The sequence below is a fragment of the Echiichthys vipera genome (genome assembly GCF_963691815.1).
Source record: "Echiichthys vipera genome assembly, chromosome: 10".
NCBI lineage: Eukaryota > Metazoa > Chordata > Actinopteri > Perciformes > Trachinidae > Echiichthys > Echiichthys vipera.
The window spans coordinates 27743863-27767825 of NC_139835.1; the positions used below are offsets into that span (position 1 = coordinate 27743863).

The window sequence follows — 23963 nt, forward strand, 5'->3', positions numbered from 1 at the left end:
TGTTTTTAAGAATATGGGAGGTAAAAGGACTAAAGGGCGTGATGGCGGGAGAGATGAGCTAAAGTAAAAAGAGTGGAGAGGACGTGAAATACAAGGAAAACAAAGATGAAAGCAGAAGGAAAGGAGAAGAGTGCATTTCAAAAAGGAGCAAAAAACAAGTCAGGAACATGGGTGAAAGTCTAAAAAGCATCAGAGAATGAGAGAGAGAGAGAGAGAGGGTTAGGAGACCAATAATGAGGAAGGCAAGGAGAGCAAAGGAGAAACATAAATACGGAGGACAGAAGAAGACAAGCTAGCGGAGGATGGAGGAGAAAGAAAAAGATTAAAAACAACAAACGGAGAGGAGAGCTGAGAAACAAGATAATGAGCACAGATAGAGCGAAAGGAAGGAGGAGAGGACAAAAGATGAGTGGAAGAGAGTGGAAGAGTAGCATGGAAATGAGAGAAAAAGAGGAGGATGAGCGGTGCGGACAGGTGGCCGGGAGGACTGAGCAGAAGACAAAGTGTGCAGAGAGAGGAGGAGAAGGTGGCGAGGACCGCAGAGAAAGAGGTAGAAACAGGAGGAAAGACTAAAAGAATAAATGTGCGGACGGACGGAGGAGTAAACACAATCCATCACTGCGGACCAACACCCCCTCCTCCTCCTCCTCCTCCTCCTCCTGAATGCTGATCTCCTACTCTTATTCTGTGAATCACACTCATCTGGGTTTGATTCTGTCCCGTTCTCTTTCTCTTTCTCCTTCTTTTTCTAACTTCGTTCGGTGTTTCACTATGGGAATCGCCTTGGCGTGACCAACTATGGAAGCTCCAATGACACAACGTCTGTCTGTGACAGACAGGTCAAACTGTGCAGGGGTCACGCCCCCTCAGACTACCACAGATGACCGGCCCTTCCTAAATCATTCTCGCTTTCTTCCTGTGAAGAATCTTGGTAAGCTCCCTCAGCTTATCTAGGCTAGCTAGCTTGGATATCTGCTCAACTGTTCATAGACGAACTGTAAAGGATAGCGTCGTCGAACGCAGTTCCTGGCGTAAGTCTGGATTTGCTGAGTAAGTGCTTCGTAAGAAGTTTACTTGCCGTTACACAGGTTAGTTCGAGCAGCGACCGCGTTAAGGCGAACTGCTCCTTGAACTGCTTCCTGGAGTCTGTTGCTCTAGAAATATTCGATCACTTCCATGATTTTGGCTTTCAAAGCAGCTTTCACTAGAGACGTTTATCAGTCTGAAATCTGAGCCTGACTTTAAGCCTAGTCTTAGAGCCCACTCACACTGTCCTTTTGGCCGCGGCCAAAACCGGTTTTTCAGCTAAAGTCTAGTACCTTTAAGCAGTGTGAGTGGACCTGCTCCGCGCTCAACTGCGGCCAGCGGACCGTCCACGGCCCGCTTGAAAGAGGTGGGCTTTAGCGGAGCCGTTTGCACATGTACAACCACGAGCGTGCGCACGTGTACGAGCACGAGCACGAGCACGAGCCCTACGGCAGTAGCGTTATGTCCACCTGTTCGGACATGTAAATAGAAGGAGGGACCATGCGCGGACATTTAACAACAACAACAATGGTGGGGAAAGGTTCACGTTGGTGTGATGCGGAGGTGGAGTGTTTACTGCAGATTTGGTCGATGAAAAGATTCAAAAACAGTCGACAAGACGCACAAAAACTCAGAGGTCTGTGGAAAGATTTGTAAACAAAGCCACACACACGCTGAAAAGCTGAAAAAACGGTTTTGGCCGCGGCCAAAAGGACAGTGTGAGCAGGCTCTTATACCTGGCCGTAAGAAAATATATAGAAAATGTGAGCCACACTTGGGCTGTAAGGTATGGTCTAAAATGTATTTCCTGGTATGATTTGAAGCATAGATGTTAACGGTATTATATCACGAAGTTTGATGGTCTTGTTTTTTACTTGAGTGGTTTCTTTTTGTGCAACTTTTTACTTCTACTTCACTACAATTCAGTGGGAAATATTCACTACATCTATCTGATAACTTCAGCTCCTAGTTTAAGTAGTAGTAGTAAACACAAGGGCTTGACAGTGACAGTTATAAACAAATGAAGAGCTCTTTTCCAAAACGAGATAAAAGCCAAATTTTTAAAAAATGAGTTTGAGCCACTTTGCTGTGTACAGAACCTTTTCACTGCTTCATCAGTGTTTCTGCCAAATCTCTATATTTCCCTGTTTAAAATGGTCTCAAGATGCAGTTCCTTTCCAAAAACGCGACCAGCGCCAAACCTATTTTTAGCCTAAATGCGATACGTCCTCTCGACCAATCAGAATTCAGAGAGCGTTCTATGCGATCCAACATGGCGGCGCTCTGAGGCGGGAGAGTTTTTTGTTTTGTCCGTCCGTTCAACATGTTCAGACTGAGCCATGAACCATTTGTTGGATGAGAGGACCAGACGAAGGTTAAAACGACTCCATTCAATGACATATCTGACAGACTGTGATAGGTCACCTCGGGAATTCCTCAATCGCTGCAATCATGCTTAATTATTGACAGTTTGCGGCTCAAGATAATACAAGAAGTAACACTTATATTAAGTAGCTCCATTAGTCTTTCCATCTGCTTTCATCCTTTTCTCCTCTCACCCTCGCTTCCATCTATCTTCACATCTGTCTAATTCTGTTTTTCGTATCTCTCAATCTCCTCCTTGTTAACCTGTGTTTTACTTTACTCTTTATTTCCCTTTTTATGTCGTCTGTCTCGCCTACTTCTGTTTCCTGATGTCTCCATAAGCACTAATGCGCCAATTCAGCCCTGCCTTTTCTCTCCCCCACCTTCCCTCTCTTTGCCGCCCCGCCCGTCTTCACCACGACTTCATCCCTGAAGACACGCCGACATCCAACTGGGGAAGAGAGACGCTGCTAAACTTCATATTTCATGCAGTCACACACATTTTCCCCCAGGGACGCTTCCCCGTAACAACCACGCTTCTGTTCTCTGCTGCTGGTTGAATGGAGCAGTTGAAGGGGTTAAGTGCCTTGCTCAAGGACGCGTCCAATGAGAGTGAAGAATTAGTTTCCCATCGCTTTTCTTCACGCTCGGCCATTCATCATCCTCCCCTCTCCATCTCCATCTCTTTATCCGTAAGCATCACCTTCACACACCCTCCGCTCATCCTCGCCGTCCCGTCGCAGTTGCTCCTCCACTCTCTCATCCTCGCCGTCCCGTCGCAGTTGCTCCCCCGCTCTCTCCTCCTCCCTCTCTCTCCCTCCATCACTGTCTTTACCTCTGAGGCCTCCCGTGCTCCATCTCCCTCCTTCACCTGCCACCCACTGCTTCTGTTATCGCTCGAGTGAGCTCTGACGAACGACCGGGTTTGATTTGGGGGGCGGCTCGGGATCGAAGCGAGGGAACCGTCGGGAGAAGAGTTAAGAACGAGAGCGGCTAAGTTTCGCTTGTGCGGCACTTCACGGTAACTTGTGTTGTTTTTCGGAGTGATTTAAAATCTCTGTTCATCAGTTTCAGAAAAGCCAACGCACAACCTTCGCATCACTCAGCGCGGTCGGGCAAAGTTTAATGGGTATTGTTTCAACGTCAGGGGCGTTATTCGTGGGAGTAAGCTGAACTTGTAGGTGATTACCTCAGCTCTTACTGGTGTTTATTGCTTTTACCAACTGACAGATGACTAAGAGGCTCTGTGCTTTGTTATAGGTTATGTTGAACACTTAATTAAGCTGTTAATGGTCTTTGCTTCGGATTTTTTAAACAGATAAAAAAACACTGCAGCTCTTCTGAGTGTGAAACTATACTGTAAATACACACTTCAGCCCCTTCTGAACTCTGTGACGAGCTTATATAATTATTTATTTCCCTCTTAATTTATCAAGAAAAACTTGTTCACGTCGATAATCAGAATAGTCCTGTTTCCTAGGAAACACCGTTCAAGTCTCAGCAGTTTCTAATTAGTCTTTTTTTTTAATTCAATAAATCACGAGTGGCGAGAAAGAGCCTGGCGGTATATATTCTGCTTCACTGGTGAGAAATTAAGCTGAAGAAACGACTAATGCCTCCTTTCCAAAGCAGCGACAAACAGATTTCTGAACTTCAAATGCAGCTGTGAACCGAGGCACGCTGTAAAGCTGTGTTATGTAATTCTCTTCAGTGGCTCAGTCCATAGGTGACTTGGCTGGGAACCGTAGGGTCGCTGGTTCAAGTCCCTGTGTGGACCATGACTGGAGCGTGGACTGGTGGCTGGAGAGGTGCCAGTTTATCTCCTGGGCACTGCCGAGGTGCTGTTGAGCAAGGCACCGAACCCCAAACTGCTTGGGCGCCGGTCACTGGCAGCCCCCTCGCTCTGACATCTCTCCTTAATTGCATGTATATAGGTCCTGTCTGTGCATGTGTGTGTATTTCGGGCCTGTGTGTGTGTAACATGATTAATAATCAGAGTGAAAAGAGGGATAAATAAAGTAATTCTTCTTCTTTAAATCAAATACGAATCATATAAATTAAATTAAGAAATAAAGAAATCATTTGTTCCCCTGCCCAGTTAGTGTGAGTTCAGTTCACCTGAAGAGCCGCACAACTGGACCCAGCCCTAATTGATATTGCGGTTTATTTTTGCCATTAACCACGGCACGGTTTCAGTGTTTCAAGTGTGCGTAACAAGAAAGTGAAGGAAATGGACCGGGCTTCATGGAGCTGATGTTGAAAATCAGTAAATGTGTTTTCAGGCAGCATTTAAAATGAAATAACTACTGTTACATTATAATAGAGAGCACAGTGGAATGTGGGCGTTGTACTGAACACATATTTGATGCATTTGCTCCCATTACACTGTGAGCACTGCTTGGCTGGGCATGAAAGTCGAAGTGGATGGGTTGGACAGAGAGAGAGAGAGAGAGAGAGGGGGAAGAGAAAAGGAGAGAAACATTCAACGTCCACCTGCCAGCCTGTGAACCTGGAGCCAAAATCTGCCCGCTGGCCTTAATGGGAAGAGGAGGGGATGGATGAGAGGAGGAGAAAAAGGAGGAGAGGGTGGTCGAAAAGCCTTCTTTCCTCTAACTACAGCCAAGGTAATAAACACACACACACACACACACACACACACACTCATAAGCGGGCACTTACTTCCTGTCCAGAGAGGTAGTAGGCAGCCAGCAGCCCTCCTATGAAACGGATGTTGACCTCGAACACAGACACCTCGGCATTCTGGGAAAACAAGAGAGCACAGAGGGGGAAAAACATCATTACATAGGATTACTTCATTTGTTATGTAAGTTTTCATGTGGGAAATCTGTCGGTTTAATACATTTTAACTTCCCATGAAAAGAGAGTCGTCTGTACCTCCAGCACAGATTGTGTTTTGTTTCATCTCTTAGTCTTAAAGTTTTAAAAACCAAGTGCAAAAAAGTTTGAGCTGTTGAAAATGAAAATGTTCCGGAGGGCGACCAACTCTCACGCATTGATCGTCACATTTCACACGCTCTTAAAACCCCACATTCATTTTCTTCAAAATTAATTTAGATGTAATATCGTTGCGGCGCAAAGAGGACAGCAAGCAAGAGTCGCACCGCGTGACAGCAACACTGTGTTTGGTCAATACCTTAATTCTGCCTTATAAATAAAATAACATAATAAAAATAATGTAAGTAATGTCTAAGAAACCCACTACAGTTACTGAACTGTGGAAGAGACTAAAAGAAGAATGGACGCAGATCGAACCAGAGCAGTGTGAGAAACTAGTGATGTCCTGTGGGCGCAGATGTGCTGAAGTCATTCAAAGCTGTGGCCTCTTCACTTCCTGTTCATTTTTGAATCCTACAGAAGAAAACAGTGTTTAAATCTTCTCTTCTGACACAATGGTCACTGTTCTCCAATTTTGCTCACTGCTTTTTCACAAAATGAAGGCTTTTATTATGATAGGACAGCTGGAGATTAAGAGGAAATAGGAGAGAGAGGGAACAACATGCAGAGAAGTGCAAAGGGCCACAGGTCAGATTTGAACCGAGGGCCGCTGCGGTGAGGACTTTAAGCCAACATAACTGTACAATGGTGGAATATGTAAATGGTGCAGTGAAAAAAATTGGTGCAAGTAAAAGTTTTCACAGTAAAAAAGATATATTTTAAGCCCTGAAGGGGTTTTTCTAAGCCTTCAAAACAAATCTGAAAAACACAGGAAGAGGAAAAAGGAGAATTGCATTCTTAAAAAATACAACAAAAAAAAAAAAACATCCCACATAAAAAATCCCACATAAATAAGTGAAATCACAGGTAATCTCCCACATTTACAGTCTCATCTCATCTTCAGCCTCTTATCCGGGGTCGGGTCTCGGGGGCAGCAGCTTTAGCAGGGGACCCCAAACTTCCCTTTCCCGGGCCACATTAACCAGCTCTAACTGGGGGATCCTGAGGCGTTCCCAGGCCAGTGTGGAGATCTAATCTCTCCACCTGGTCCTGGGTCTTCCCCGAGGCCTCCTCCCAGCTGGACGTGCCTGGAACACCTCCCTAGGGAGGCGCCCAGGGTTCATCCTTACCAGATGATCCTGACCCACCTCAACTGGCTCCTTTCAACGCAAAGGAGCAGCGGCTCTACTCCGAGTTCCTCACGGATGCTGAACTTCTCCACCTCTCTCTAAGGGAGACTCCAGACCCCCTCCTGAGGAAACACATTTCGGCCGCTTGTACCCGCGACCTCGTTCTTTCAGTCATGACCCAGCTTTCATGACCACAGGTGAGGGTAGGAACCAAGATTGACCGGTAGATCGAGAGCTTTGCCTTCGTCACAACGGTGCGGTAGAGCGACTGCAACACCGCCCCCGCTGCTCCGATTCTCCGGCCAAACTCATGCTCATCCACATTTACAGTGTAATTTATTAATAATAACTCAGACTGAATCCCTATTAAATCATTACATGATGCTGATCACATGAGGAATTGGATGTTAAGTATCCCAGTAGCCATTTAGGAAAATCATCACATGAAGACTCGTCATAAGCTTCCATCTGTTGTTTCTGCATTAGGACCCATTTTGTTTCTACCCTTTACAAAAGAACCAACTAAAAGTTATTTTATTTACAAGCTCTTGTATTGTTTTACTTTCATAATTGATTTGATTGTTGGCTGCAAAACCTAATTTCCACAAGTGGGGTGATAAAGCTGAACCCAGCAACAGGGTTTGTGTTTTATAGCAGTGAACACAGAAAAAATATCGATTCAATCTTATAAAAATGATCATTTGAGGTAGAAGATCAGAGGTGCGATTTCACGCAGTACTATACTGTAGATTTTACGATGCTTAGGTCGTGTTGGTTTCTGACTCCGTCTCAAAAAAGACACTATGACCACGAGGCATCCCGACACGGCTTTCTGACCTGACTTTAATGCTGAGTCACGCTTGTAGCACAGTCTCCATCACTGCACAGCAGAGTAGGAGATTTCTTGTGAATGTGGAAGGGAATTTGTATTCCCAAACAAATCAAGGATGCGACAGGGGAATTGAAAGCAAGTGAAACAACCCTCGACACGGTGTTAATAAATCAATTCTGCCCGCGGCGCTCCTGAGAACTTTAAACAAAGCAACTAAAACTACAAGTTAACTATGTGTGGAAAACACGGCACACTGGGTTTACATATACCTCTTCCACTAATTAAGCCCACGGTTGTCAGCCTGGCTATTATGTTGTAGCTTGGGGTCCTATGAGTGAGAGGAGAGAGCACATTTGTTTGCAAAGCACGGCTTAATTTGGGGTAAAATCGTCTATTTTTCCACTCTAATGTCTTCTTCTGGTCTAATCAGTTTTCCCAGAAACCACAGCAGTCTCCAGTGAGTATGTCTACCTTCAGCTCAGTACAAACATCAACACTTTAGACTGCAACAGTAACAAAAAATAGAAAAGTAATGTGAAATTAGTACATTTCTCTGACAACTCTCTTGGTACCATGGCAACCCTGAGCCTACTCACATGGAAACATTTGGCAGTCGAGTGCATTTCAAATGCAGATAGCTACGTGCAAATTATAATGTGACCTCGCTCTGATGTTTTCATACGAGAAATGAAAACGTACGAGAGAGCAGGACGCTACCTGTGCAGTCTGAACGACCTCGGTTTATACTTAATGCACTCCTGAAGGCTGGGAAAGAGGGAGAAGTGGAGGAGGAAAACAGGAACATTGTCTAAAATTTTAAAAACGGGGCTTTAACATGTTCAACTGTCTGCCACTGTTTGCGCCTTCCACACTGATGGGTGCTGTCCTCTGTAGGAGGAAGTAACTGCAGTGTTAAGTGAGGAGCAGGTGTCCACAGACAACATTCATAACCGTTTTGACGCTCAACCGTAACCCCCTCCAGTTTCGGGTCAGTGGCAGTGGCCAAATCACTACCCTGTACTAACCTGCTCTTTAAACGTCTGCCTCCTCGACAAAAAAATGGAACTAGACCGCACTCTTCTTCATTCATTCATTTATCTTCAACCACTTGTCCCTGTCGGGGTCGTGGGGGGCTGGAGCCGATCCCAGCCAAACATTGGGTCTGAGGCGGGGTACACCCTGGACAGGACGCCAGTTTATCTCAGGGTACATAGAGACGAACAGAGACAGACAACCATTCACACCTACGGGCAATTTTAGAGTCATCAATGAACCGAACACCTGCACGTCTTTGGACTGTGGGAGGAAACCGGAGAACCCGGAGAAAACCCACGCAGACACGGGGACAACATGCAAACTCCACACAGAAGGGCCCCAGACCGAATTCGAACAAGGAAACCTTTTGCTGTGAGGCGACAGTGCTAACCACCACAACAAATCATGACCCTGTTACTCAAGATAATCCAAAGACCTGGTTGTGAGCGGTTTCATGTGGGAACTTTTTTCTTTCGACAGAGCAACACCCACCGACTGCATCACAGCGCAGAAAGAACAGAGAGTCAAGATGAGTAATGGCGTCCTCCTCGGCCGAGCTGCAACTTTAGCAGGTGAACTGGCGGTATCGGCTAGCTATAAACTAATCTCCACAAGTTAGCACTGTTGGACCTCCACAGACCACTAACCCATCTGTGCAGTGATACCATGGATGTATTGAAGAGAACGGGACACCGCACATTCCTATGAAGGCTTTATGAAGCCAAAAAAAGCTCAAGATGATCATGAGGCTCTTCTAGGCTTTCAAAATGTTATCGGACCCGTCTCTTTCGCCAAGTAAGTCAATGGGAAAAGTGTTTTAGGGCCAAATGGCATGACGTGACCGTAAAAGAAGTAGAAATTCCACCGTTTGTCAAATTGGCATGGCCAAAGATAATAGTTCCCACATGAAACTGCTCACAACCAGGTCTGTGAATTATTTTGAGTAACTGGGTCATGATTTCTGGAAAGACACATTGATGTCTTTGGCTCCAGAAGCCGAGAGCTGTCTTGTTGCATTATATTGGAGAGAATTGAACTGTCCCTTTAGTTCATCTCATATAGGCTCTCTCTGCTTCTCGCCGTCTCTGTCGGTGTCTAGCTCTGTTATAAATTGTCACATTGCACAGTAACAGCCGGTCTTCTTGGCACCCCTCCTCCCGTAGGAATATAATTTCCACTAGAATGTGTCTTCTTATCTCCGGGACATAGAAGAACGGTGTGAATCATGTGGAGCTTTCTTCCAACATCGAACCACTTATCTCTGTGAGCCCTTTGTGCAGTAGTTGGTTGGATTTTCAGGCTCTTGGTTGTAACAAATCTGACTCCTGAAACAAAGAGGACTGGTCTATCTGCATCTTTTACGAACTGGTTTCACTCCCATATCATCAAAAGACAGCAAGGACGCAGGGGAACATACAACCGACCTTGAGTTAAAATGATTTCAGAGTGTGTGATAATGCACCTGTGTCACCTGCAGCTGGGACCTCCCTCAGATCCCATGAGTGCCGTTGTGTTGGCGGGGAGAGAGTGCCGTGTACTGACTGTGAAATGAATGAGGTGAAGAATGGCTCTCATCTCCACGGCTCCACCTACATCATTTTCTTCTTGAGTAGATCCCACTTTGTCCAAAACCCCTGAGAGTGTATCTCAACCACTCTTGCATTCTCTCCCTCCCCAAGGTTTTCCCTCTGCTTTTATCATCTGTCTTTTGTATTCGTGCCTCATGCATTTGCTCCGAGGCCAGTGCAGATACATACATATGCATTTAGATTGTTTATATCTTAAATTCCTACTGCAGAGAGTTCTGAAACAGTGGGGCAAAATTAGCATACGTACCATAAAGCAATTGCCTAATTTTCTCAATAATTAACACAGTACAAATGTTTCACACTATATTAAAGCAGGGAAATATCAATATCAATATATTAACAGCTCTATTAGGCCGAAGGATATTTATGTGGCAGCAGTGAACGGCTACATGCACCGTTCAGCCACCATTCGTCATTTCAACATTGGCTTAAGCGAGGGATGGGCAATGACTTTCAAATTGTCGAATAATCATTAAATGATCAAATGGTTTTAACTTGCATCTCATCTTCCCTTGTTTTTAGCAGTGACGGTAAAACGTGTGCCCTTCGCATGAGGGCAGTATAGCATTTGTTACAGCGCTGTGGGATTGGCGAATATCGAATAGTCACCCACTTTGGACGTCATCACTCCATTAAATGGCTGTAATCAGTGGTCATTAGCCGCAGGTACATAGGACCCCTTGGTGTCACTTTTCATCAGCCTGGGAGTCACGTTGTGAATTCAAACTAAAACAGAAGGTATTTGGTACGTTTAGGCAATAAAATAGAAAGTACTTAATTCCCCAGTCATGCATATTTCTGTTGGTTGTTCCTGCCTTGGTCCTTACCGGTGTGGAAGGCCCTTTTCAGCAGTCTCATTCAGAGTTAAACCGCGGTTTTTCATGCATGAGAGAAAAACCACATCTTAATACTCAACCTCAGTAAAGTTTAAAGGCAGACTCTGCATCCATGTCCTCATTGCTTCATATCGGAGCCCGAAGTGTGAAATACATTAGACTGGCACTTGCTCAAAGCAATTTATCTGGCAATAAGGTTAGGTTTAAGCAATAAAACTATGTGGTTATGTTTAGGAAAAGGTCGCAGTTTGGGTGAAAATACTAAAGAACTGAACGTAAAAAGGTTAACTTAAAGAAATCGATCCTTTCACACGGGATGTGAACTCGGGTCTTCTGTGTGAAAGTCCCATGTGTGTACCAACCTTCCTCCTTATGCCGTACTTTTGGTCTTCTTGCACTTTCTAATATTCCTTTCATGCAGCACCATTAAGTGACGCTGATGGGTGATCCAGCTAAGAGGTAGAGGAGGACCACACCTCCTCATATCTATGGCAGTGATAAGCAACTGATAACGCCCATTCAAGTGAGTGACAATGGTGTAATTGTCTGGAATTAATCTGAAGAATAAAAGAGCAACAGCACATCAGGAGGCACGGAGCAAAACAACAGGAGCCGCTGATCATGGAACGGGTGTCGTGTTTGACTGAGTGATGAAGGGGCGGGAAGCTCTAGTAAAGCTCAAGGCCTGTTTTGTTTTGGAGCATCCATCGATCTAACTGTCAGTCACCCTCACTCATTAGCCATTTACAACTGAAGTTTAGGAGCCCAGACCAGGCAGGCAGAGGAGCTATAAAACAGCCATAATTTAAAAAACGCCTGCAGAACACAGTCAGGACGACGAGGAGTCGTGTAGGCTGTGCGATGATGCATGAACGCTGCAAAACAATAGAAGTTGTGATTGAAATGAATTGTTTTGTTGTGAAACTACAAAACAGGACAGCAGTCACGCCTTTCTGTGATCTTCAGTCATAAGATGGCTCTTAAAGGCACGCTGTACTCGCTGTACTCCCTTGAGGATTACATCCACTGTCCAATCTTTTCCCGCTTTCTCTATTAATATCCACCATGAACCCTTATAAACAGAAATCTGTCAACACAATGTTTTTCTCCGCGCGGTTTCCTGTCACAGATAATCGCTGTTGTTTCTTTTAATTGGATGCTGTAACACTGTAAAAGGGGGGTCAAAGGAATATTTTGCTTAATGTAAAGTCAACTCTGTCTCTGACTCATTTGGCTGTTGGATCTAATGAAGCTTATCCTCACTCACCTCAGTAAGAGTGTGAGCTAGACACGCATATAGCTGTGCAGAGCTGGTTATTCTCAGTGTACTGTATCATTAGAATCTGTTCATTAAAAATATTTGTTCACCGGATCTATTATCAACAAACATCTGCTTGCTCGGACAGCTCGTTAACTCATGAACTAGTGTTGAACTTAGTTGGATAAAGACACTGCGCTGTTTGCAAACTAACTTTCGTGACAACTCAAATATTTGTTACTACTTCGAGTCTTAAAGAGCTGAGAGGAGGGAGAGGGGTGAGTTTCAGGCGACCCAGCGACTGTCTCAGGGCTCACGTTCTCTGTGTATGGTCAGTGAACGTATGGCTGAGCATCCCCTCGCAGAGCTTGACCAGAGAGCTCAGACTGCGTAGTCCCCAATCACTGAACTAAAACACGGACCTTCAGTTCAGCTCGGGAACGGGTGAACTGAGAACGGTTGTCCTGAAGGATAAGCCAGTGAGCTGAGACTTTAGTTGGATACAGATGCTGTTCATTCACTTCCACTGATCATTTCAGGAAGTGATTCCGTTCAGTTCGTTCGCCCAAAAGATGTTTTACCTCAGAACGAATCATTTACTAACACCACAACACTTATAGTGTACATCCAACGATAACATTTTTAAAGAATACATGGCTAAATTCTAGGGGGAGAAGTTCAGCATCCGTGAGGAACTTGGAGTAAAGCTGCTGCTACTTTGCGTTGAAAGAAGCCAGTTGAGGTGGTTCAGGATCATCTAGTAAGGATGAACCCTGGGCGCCTCCCTGGGGAGGTGTTCCAGGCACGTCCAGCTGGGAGGAGGCCTCGGGGAAGACCCAGGACCAGGTGGAGAGATTAGATCTCCACACTGGCCTGGGAACGCCTCAGGATCCCCCAGTTAGAGCTGGTTAATGTGGCCCGGGAAAGGGAAGTTTGGGGTCCCCTGCTAAAGCTGCTGCCCCTAAAACCCGACTCCGGATAAGAGGCTGAAGATGAGATGAGATGATGGCTAAATTCTTTGAATCAAGCTCGTCAAATGTCAATATTTCTTGGTTTCTTTACGGAAAGTCTTTAGATTTTGAACTTTTGGTCGAACATGAACGAACATGACATTTGAAGACGTCGCTGTGATTTGGAAAATTAGGTTCATTATCTGACATTTTACTGAGCAAACGATGGAGAAAACAATGAAAGACACTGTAAATCCATAATGCACATAATTATTAGCTGCAGTCATTTCTCAGAAAATGCAGGATTTTAAACTTGGCCTCTATTCTGAAGGCAGAGAACAAAGACACGGACCTAATGTACGTGTCTTCACTCGCCATCTGCCACTTTCTTGTAAATTAAACCTCTCTTGATTTAGCAGAGGGATAATAGAACCGATGCACTGCTTAACATTAAAAACAGTAGCTGAGGTGAAGTGAGCAGCTTTCAGCACAATTAGACCATTTTATTATCGCTCCCTTGAGTTTTCTGTGTTCTTCAAGATGCCGCATGCACTTTGTTGCCCCTGCTCACTTACACCCAACATTCTGTGTTTTGTAATAAATGCCTTTACAAGTAGAACAAGTGAAGGTACATTAGAGACCAATACAAAAAACCCTTCATACAGCAGAATTAGACAAGAATTAGTTCTCTTAATTAGGGAATTAGTCCCTTCTCTTTCACACAATATATCCTGCATCTGCAAAGTATATAGTAACACAAGTGCTGCATTCATATAGTGTAGGGCTGGACGATGCGGCCAAAGCGAGACACAACACGGACACACTTCCTCTGTCCTTGTCACCTGTGCTACCACTGCCCCATTATAGGTAATTTCATATTTTGATAAGTATTTATATTAAAACGCATCAATAAAGGCTGTTTTCTCAATACTTCAATGAAATAACAACATGGTAAAGCCATCGTACAGCCCTGTGTGAATTCAATATTTGCCAAATGTAAAGTATTGATTGTTTTCTCTTTTTATGAAGAAGTTTAGTGCAAACATTACGTGAAAGGACTGGAACATAAAGCGCCCATATGACATAATTATTGCTGTAACGCAGTTGGCCGCTGGTTTTTGGACATTGTGATAGAAACATTATATTTTTGGGCGCCCCACTGGGCAATATGAACATTTCGATACTAGAACCAAAATGTAAATTTTTAAATTGATATTTTCTAATGTGAGAGTGTGTGTGTGTGGTTAGCACTGTCGCCTCACAACAAAAGGATTCTTGATGTGATTTAGGTTCATTGATGACTCTAAATCGCCCGTAGGTGTGAATGGTTGTCTGTCTCTGTTTGTCTCTATGTGTCCTGTGATAGACTGGCGTCCTGTCCAGGATGTACACCGCCTTACGCCTGATGTCGGCTGGGATCGGCACTAGCCCCCCGCGACCCCCATTGGGACAAGCTGTTGAAGATGGATGTATGGATTTTCTAAGGTATATAAGAAAACATTTTCTGAGAAGTTTGAGCTAATGTGCATGTTATTTCTAATATAAATGACATAATTGTGTAAATGATTTCACCCTGAAATGATTTCACAGGGGGGAAAAACCCCCATCATATATAAATGATCATATGAAATCGTTGCCCAGCCCTACAGACATACAATTTACTTCCCTTTCTTATATTCATGGTATGCGGTGTGTGTCTGTGTGAACATGTGTGAAGCCTAACACAAGGTTAGGCTCAAATATTCCATTAGAGCATGACAAAAAAGGGGAGGTTGTCCTCGAAGTCTGAAGGCAGATAACTGGAAAACATATCATCCGGGCGACTCCACTAAAATATTCAATCCTGCAATGACTTGTCAAATCCAGGTGACAAGATAAAGGAACGCACGAGCTGTCAAATGTCTTTCACCCTCAGCAAAAGGCTACGGGGAAATGGGACAGGACGGGAGAGGGGGCGTCTAATCGTGACAAACATGACAGCTTTCATTGTGTGGGACCGAGAAAGCTCCACAATGTCATGAAAAATAAACAGCAGTTTGTTTCACGGGAGCCGGGAGGCCATCTTTTCTGCCTCTCGTGTCTGAAAGAACACAGCGCTACGTGTTTTTTAAAGTGCAAAAAATGAATACAGCAACTCTTGTTCCTTTGTGATTAAATCTGGTTAATCAGGCCGAGCCGGAACGCAACTCTTTGACAGTGCGCGTTAATTTGTCCCTCCATCTCTGCCGCATCGTCTCTGATCAAATCTTCAATTTGAACCAGGGTTATTAATGCGTCCGTTAAAGGACTCCATTAATTTGGTGAATCTTTGAGCCTGGCGGTGGATGCAGACCTTACACCGACACATCCATCATCTGAGGCAGAGCTGCAGTGCGGGGGCCCCAGCAGGACACTGGAGACTCCAACAATGACTCACTGCTTGGCTCGACCTGACATGGCAGCTGTTTAATCATTTATTAGTGGTGTGGCTGCTGGATGTGGTGTTGGCAAGTAGGTGGCTGAATCCAGAGGTGGTGGAGGGACACACACAATAAAAATGTCCATACGTTTGTCAAAAGCTTATGAGAGCTATAACCGGACAAACTGACACATCTAGACAACAGACAGACAATGTCAATGTCGGAACCCAGCGGCCATGATCACGCAAACGGCCCGATGATCACGTGGAGACACAAGAATGGAGCTGGAGTTGGAAGACGGCATCTTTAGAGACAGATATCTGCACAGCAATACAGATGGGTGATAACAAAAAGTTAAAGAAACGCTAAAATCCTCGTCACACGACCTAAACGATGGGTTCTGTGATAGAATTTCAGTCGATCGGTTCCACCTCTGTTCCTCTCTACGCGGATGTTTACCTGCTGCATGCAACCAAAGCTCGCTCAAACACGCTTGGTAAATATTACTCAGACTACAAATTCTACATTCCTGTGCAGAAGCTTTAGTGCATTTGTGTAAGACCAAGTTAAGTCAAGACCTCACACTCACACATTCACACACATACTCAGAGGATCTCAAACTTCTTTACTGCAGCTGAATTGTCGCAGTAATCCCTTGAGGTATGTCTTTAATTTCACTGGGTAACACATAATTACAGTTTATTACAACTTGAATCTTGGTTTCTATTGGTCGTGGCAACATTTGGGCTCCTGGAACGAGGCATCATCACTAATTAGACGTCAGATGGGTCAAGAAAGACGAACAGTAGGTTTGCAAACACAATTTTCCGGCACAATGAGGGATTACTACCAACACGAGCACTCTCACTTTCTGTTGCAAATCCCAACAAAGTGGTTCAGTTTCAGTTTAGGGTAATCTCACGGCTCGTTTACAGCATGGCGGATGACCGTACGTAACGCAACCATTTCTTGTCCCATCGGTCTTTGTCTGAGCAATGAACATATACAGAACAAGCTTGCAGAATCTGCATTTATAGGGGCAATGGAGAGGAAAGAGGAGCAGAGACACCGACCGTGCTGTGCGGTCACTTCTGATGTCAACACGGAGCAGTTGAATGATTGAAAGTTATTATTACTCGCTTGTCCTTATCCTCCGCCGCATTTATCCCTAATTTTTTCACCTCGTTTATCAACACCGTCAGAATTATCAGGCTTTTTTAAATAAACTCTGGACCCTCAGCTGCTGTGACATTTGCAAATGGTATGTAGCAACATAGCCTACGAAATGCGACGGATAAAGCCAGCCATGTGAGATCACAGATCCAGGCTGCTAGCTGACCAATATGCCCAGGACGGGGTTTGAACCACTTACAGTAGGTCGATGTCAAAACGACAATAAAAGGGAAGAATTGTACTTTTACAGGAGGTGGGAGAAAAACCTCACAGTATTTCTCGTTTACAGCCACGATCGTTTAAACGCCCTGATCTTTAAATGCAAACTGATGAAGTGAAAAGGGCAAAAACATCCTCATTAGAAAAGGTCAAACTGGCTCTGACAGAGATGGCGATGCACACGCTCAGCAACAGCAGTTAAGGTCAGTGTAATTTTAGGAAACCTCCACTCACACATACATGCGCACAGGACAGCGATTAAACTTTACTAAGAGGGATGTTTTTAATCTCTTTTTTTTCTGCATGGAAATCCAGGTCATGCTCTTGTTCCTGCCTCACAGCTCTGACCACAGAGGAAGGGTGTGGCTGCAACCTGGGGTTGAACAAATCTTTGATTTTCACAAGGGCCAAGCTTAATAACACTTTTGCTTCCAATTACACTGCCAGGGCACTGCAGGACGGAAAAGTATTGCTCCCTATGAGCTGAGGTTACCTGTTTTGTAAAAGGCCTCAGCAAAAAAGCCAAACTAATGCCAAAGCTAGCTTAACATTTCATGAATGTTACAGTAGCTGGAAGCTAATGCCTGAATCCTCCGCCTAACGCATGCAGGTATAAAGGCATCAGACCGAGCCGTTAATGAAAACATAGCGACACACCTCCCTCCTTCTCTCGCTCGTTAACAGGAGCTTCAAGTCTCATCCTCTCCTCCCTCTAATCTCTTCTCTCCATTGCCTCTACTGTGTAACCAAAGGGGCTTCTCCTCTTCTCTGCCGCCTCTGATTTATGACTCAATCTACACACATCTGCATTTTTTTTTTCATTGTCTCATATTACTGTCATTGTTATTGCATTTGTGATACTATTAATAATTCTCCACCTTTTTCATAAAGCCACAGATCTCATATTGTTTTTTTCCTGAGGCAGGTTTTATTACAGCGGCTGCTCCTGCAGGTATTCTGGATATCACTGTGCAACAACTCCTTTTGCACAATTTGAACATGATCACGATCAGGTGAATGTGTTTTTTTAGTACTGCTATCTGCATTATATTACCGTGCTCCGGGTCTGATAACCACACGTTTCAAATTACATCCCATCTACTTTTACCTGTTCCTTCCCACTCACATCTGAATAACTGTCACCCTTTTTCTCTTTATCTCATCTCATCTTCAGCCTCTTATCCGGGGTCGGGTCTCGGGGGCAGCAACTTTAGCAGGGGACCCCAAACTTCCCTTTCCCGGGCCACATTAACCAGCTCTAACTGGGGGATCCTGAGGCGTTCCCAGGCCAGTGTGGAGATCTAATCTCTCCACCTGGTCCTGGGTCTTCCCCGAGGCCTCCTCCCAGCTGGACGTGCCTGGAACACCTCCCTAGGGAGGCGCCCAGGGTTCATCCTTACTAGATGATCCTGAACCACCTCAACTGGCTCTTTTCAACGCTAAGGAGCAGCGGCTCTACTCCGAGTACCTCACGGATGCTGAACTTCTCCCCCTCTCTCTAAGGGAGACTCCAGCCCCCCTCCTGAGAAAACCCATTTCAGACGCTTGTACCTGCGACCTCGCTCTTTCGGTCATGACCCAGCTTTCATGACCACAGGTGAGGGTAGGAACGAAGATTGACCGGTAGATCGAGAGCTTTGCCTTCCTCAGCTCTCTTTTCGTCACAACGGTGCGGTAGAGCGACTGCAACACCACCCGCTGCTCCGATTCTCCGGCCAAACTCACGCTCCATCGTCCCCTCACTCGTGAACATGATCCCGAGGTACTTGAACTCTTTCACTTGGGGTAAGGACTCATTCCCTACCTGGAGTACCTGGAGTACCATTCCCTACCTTTTTCTGGATATTAATAATATTCCATCATGCCCTAACAAACTGTATCTTTTGATTTTCCAACTGTCCTTCATTTAAGGATTTCAGGAGAACCATATGGAAAACTGATAACATCTGATAAGCAAGACATCATGGATGTGTTTTTAAACTTTTTAAAGCTCCACAAAAACCTCTTTAAGCACCCTGATGAACCAATTTGCATCAGAAATCACACTTACCTATCCTGAACACACGCATGACGCACTTATCTTTGGATTCAGCGTGACTGACACTTCCAAACATACAAAGAAAAAGTTAATTAACAGCACACCTACCCTCGATAATTAACATGTTTTAAAGTTCACACCCAGCCATCTCTGTCTTACCCTTGGGTATATTTTATATTTTCCCCATTTGGTGTCATATAACTGTGCTGTGTGTCATGAGAGTGTGGCCCAACTTGGATTTGTATATACCGTGGCTCTGGTTCTGTCATTATCCTTGTATATATAATGCTATTTTACCAAGTGGGATTATCTTTGTTGGAAATTTTACGGTGTAGGACCCGACATATTTACACACACTGCTCCTCAAATTCTTCTTCTGTATTTCTAGTAGTATTACAGCTATTATTGCTACTATTCATATCACTCTATCATATCCACATAATTATTATTATTCATATTTCTATTACCTTAACTGACATTAGTTCGACTATTCATATCATTCTTCTAGTATATTAACTGCCATAACTATTGTTCATAATCACATTATTACAATACATATTATCACAATTTATGTTAATTCTCTGGTCGTTTGCATCACTGGGTCTGTCTGTCTGCCCGTCTGTCTGTCTGTCTGTATATAAAGATATTGCAACTTGTGGTTGCTCATGGAGGAATTGATGACCCTGTGTAAAGCATAATTAAATCATAGAGTTTGGTCTAAACTCTCTATGAAACGCATCTTGAGATAACTACTGCTGTTATTTGGTGCTATAAAAGTTACTAATGGGTCAACAGGGCAGTATTATTGTTCATATTTCTATTACCTTAACTGACATTAGATCTACTATTCATGTCATTCTTCTAGTATATGAACTGACATAACTATTGTTAGTCATATTCACATTATTACTATGCATATTATTACAATTTATGTTGCAGCACTGGGTCTGTCTGTCTGTCTGTCTGTCTGGATATATATATATATATATATATATATATATATATATATATATATTTAAAGATATTGCAATTTGTGGTTGCTCATGGAGGAATTGATGACTCTCTGTAAAGCATAATTTAATCATAGAGTTTGGTCTAAACCTCTCTATTAAGCGCATCTTGAGATAACTTCTGTTATGATTTGGCACTATAAAAGTTACTTCCGGGTCAACAGGGCGTGCTGAAGGCTGACAGTGACTTTGAAGAGCGCCCTCTGCTGGACCAAAAGGTAAACTACTTCAAAACGGTCATTTAGAACATTAGAGCATGTAAAGTACAACTTCTGACATTTCTGAGTAACCCAGCTTATTCTGGGAATGACATTATATTTCATTTGGCTTAGACATGTAGTGGGAAAACATTTCAATAAAAGTAGCAAACCACACGTCTCAACTTTCTTTCCCTGTCTTTTCTTTTCTCCTTCTTTCTCATTTCCCCTCCTCAATCTGTCACCGGGGCGGATCTTTCTCCCCCCGTCTCTTTCCTTCTCGGTCTATCCATCTAAACCCCTCACCCCCTCTGTCCGTGATTAATCGCCGCTGGTCTTCCTCTTTCTTCCGTCCTTGTCTCTCACCATCCCTGATGCCTTTACCTTCACACTTCTCTCCCTGCCTCCTCTGCTCTCAACACTCCCATCTCTCCCTTATCCTCCATTCAATCGAAGCCTTTCTCCTCTCTTTTTTTCTCGCCATCCCTCCTCCGTGCATCCCCCTCTCTCTGTGCTCGACCACAATGATCCAGAGGTTAATTAGCCCTCCGAGTGTCAGACTCTTAGATCCCTTCTGCCTACCTGCTAGCTGCCCTGTGATTGCCTCAGGAGGGGGACTAACAAGCTCGGGAGTCAGACATTGGAGCAGGCGGGGTGTAAGAAAAGAGAGGAGAGCAAGTAGGAGGCATGGACGGAATAATGATTTCAAGGGAAATTTAGAGGAGGCAGAGATGAGAGGAAGGGAAGAGAGAGGGATGACAGCTGAGACACAAGGGTGAATGCAGAGCAACAGAGTGAGGAATATCTAAGAAATGAAGGAAAATGAGTTAGATACATATAGATAGGAAGAAAACAACAACAGGAGAATGATGAAGGGGTGGATAAAGAGAGAGTGTGAAGAGTCAAAAGACAGAGAGAAAGAAATATATGCAAAGGAATGATGGAAAATTGGCGAGGGGGGATTGAAGACGATAAACTGGTGAAATACAAACACTATAATTGGGTTATAAAAGACAAGAGAGGGAAGATTGAGGGTGAAAACAAAACAGGAAATGAAAAATGTTTAAGAGGGTAAGATGGGTCGTAAGAGTACGCAAGGAACACGGTAAAAACACGAGGTGATTGGCAGAAGGAAGGAGGCTGGTGATGGGAGGAGGAGGACTGAAAGAGAGGAATAAAAGAGGAGAGCTGATGGACACGAGACGGAAAAGAGAGGAATGAGAGAGGGGAGTTAAAACTGGACAGAGCAAAAGATGAGGGATGATCGTGTTTGTTTCTATTCGTCACTGAGTGGGAATCAAGCAAGGAGATTAACTGTGAAATAAGTATAATTATGTTATTAGTTTAAAGATTATTCTTCATTCATTCATTCATTCATCTTCAACCGCTTGTCCCTGTCGGGGTAGCGGGGGGGCTGGAGCCGATCCCAGCTGACATCGGGCGTGAGGCGGGGTACACCCTGGACAGGACGCCAGTCTATCACAGGGCACATGGAGACGAACAGAGACAGACAACCATTCACACCTACGGGTGATTTAGAGTCATCAATGAACCGAACACCTGCACGTCTTTGGACTGTGGGAGGAAACCGGAGAACCCGGAGAAAACCCATGCAGACACGGGGACAACATGCAAACTCCACACAGAAGGGGCCCAGCCGGGATGCGAACCTGGAACCTTCTCGCTGTGAGGCGACATGTTATTTTTAAATGTGTTGATAGAAGGACGTTTAGGTACACACCACTCCGAAATCCAGGTTCTGTTCGATCCACTCCTGGCCGTCCTTGAACTCATCGTGCAGACCCATGATGTAGAGGGTGTCTAAGGCATCCACGATGGTCGCCCCGAGTTGGGAATTGCCTGCACAAGACACACAGTAAAACAAATAGGGAATTAATAGGGAGATTAATTTGTCCTGTCACCCATTAGCGAAAACTAATCAGAAAACACAATAGGCCTCATTTGTGAAAGAGGAAGGAAGACGTTTGTAGCACTGAAAAACGCTCGAGAGGCAGCGGTTCAACTGCAAGGTAGGGTCAAACTGGACATGCAGCTGTGGACGTTCAGTGCCCTCCAGGTGTGTAACTTTGGAATTTAAGATTCAAATTAATATCTGAACAGCCCTTAAATGGTTTTTCCACCAACACCTGTGAACTCTTCACTCTTCCACATCCTCTGAGTTACAGAAATCTGCAACCGACACATTTGGGTCAATGTCTTTCAACGAGAGATAAGAAAACAAGCCCATTAGCGCAGAGATAGAATATCAAAGGTGTCACACAATTAAATATCCTTCTGCCTCATTCACTTGAGAGGCATGGTTTGGATATCACGGATATTACAGCTGAAAACTGTTGCTGTATTTACAGTATAACACAGTTCTCTGTTAGCAGGAGGGAAGAGTTTGGAAAGCCAGAAATGTTAGATGATAATATGAAAGTACAGTCTCATTATCATTGATCAACTGCCCCATAAACCTGCAGATATTATAGTTACTTTGTGCATCGGAGGAATGAAATGTTCCTTATTACCCTTTAATGTACAACTCAGGCAGCACTGCTGAGCTACTCGCTGCTGTGTTTCCACTCTTTATACAGTCCATCATTGTAATATAACTACAGCGGAGGTCAACCACTCCCTGACTCCAGCTCTAAGAGACAGTTATCTCAACAGAAGTAACTCACAACAACAGTTTACGTTGTGCTTTTTCAAATACTTCAAGCTTTGAATGTATAGTCCCAATGGATCCCCTCAGGGTGGCAGATTTCATTCATTCATTCATCTTCAACCGCTTATCCAGGGGTCGGGGTCGGGGGGGGGCTGGAGCCGATCCCAGCTGACATCGGGCGTGAGGCGAAGTACACCCTGGATAGGACGGCAGTCTATCACAGGACACATAGAGACGAACAGAGACAGACAACCATTCACACCTACGGGTGATTTAGAGTCATCAATGAACCGAACACCTGCACGTCTTTGGACTGTGGGAGGAAACCGGAGAACCCGGAGAAAACCCACGCAGACACGGGGACAACATGTAAACTCCACACAGAAGGGCCCCAGGCTGGGATGCAAACCTGGAACCTTCTCGCTGTGAGGTGACAGTGCTAACCACTACACCACCGTGCAGCCCAGGGTGGCAGATTTGAATATAACAATTACAAACAGTCTTTATCCTTTAGCCAGAGTGGGGTTTTTCATCCATATTGTCTTTCCTTTAGTTGTGGTGATGCCCCGTAGTGGGATAACAGAGCAACAGAGTACAGGGTGAAAAATGAGCTCTGCGGGTTAGGCAGTTTATGTTTTGGCAATGTTGGGCAAGTTATCTGTAATAATCCTTCATCAAAAGTGTTCTTAGAGTAAACTAGACTTCTGTAGCTCTGTTTTCAGACTTTAGAAACTGGAACAGGTGACAGGACCAGTCAGAGTTTATTTCAGAGAGCGAGATCGTTGATATTGGTTCAGGACGGAGAGGGGAGAGCTACAGGAAGAGGTCTCACTGTACTTCAAATTCTGGCCTTTTTTGGGGGTTTGGTGCCTTTTTAACTACTGCAGCTTTAATGCACATCTTTGGCATTAAACATGTATTGTGTCGACGTAACATTGTTTGATCACCACACCCTTACCGTTACGTTAAACAAAACCACGTATCTTAAAATGAAAGTAGTTCACCTCCTCATTAATATGTAAAACAATGCAGCAGTTATTGTGGGATCTCATCAGATCATCTTGGTCCCCTCTACGACTGCCCACTGTATTCGGTTCAGGTCGATGCACATAAATTAACGGCATATTTTATTGGTAAAAGTCAGTGGTGCTGCCCTTTAAATCCTTCCCTGTTTCGTATCAGCTCCAGCGTGTGCCGCTGGAGTTCCTGAGCCTCCCCACCGTCCCTTCTTATCTACGGCTCCACTGAAAAAGAGAGCGTCTGGCTTCACGCTGGAGCTGCAG

General features: G+C 44.4%; 1 protein-coding gene across 1 annotated transcript in view; it reads right to left on the reverse strand.

Moving 5' to 3' along the window:
- Window positions 1–23963, reverse strand: part of man1a2 (mannosidase, alpha, class 1A, member 2) — a 162438-nt gene that overhangs the window by 59230 nt on the left and 79245 nt on the right. The window contains exons 5-6 of the mRNA XM_083921419.1: window positions 21754–21872; window positions 5071–5151 (exon numbers count right to left, since the gene is read on the reverse strand). Coding sequence (XP_083777545.1) covers window positions 5071–5151; window positions 21754–21872 — 200 coding nt within the window. The remainder of the gene's footprint in view (window positions 1–5070; window positions 5152–21753; window positions 21873–23963) is intronic.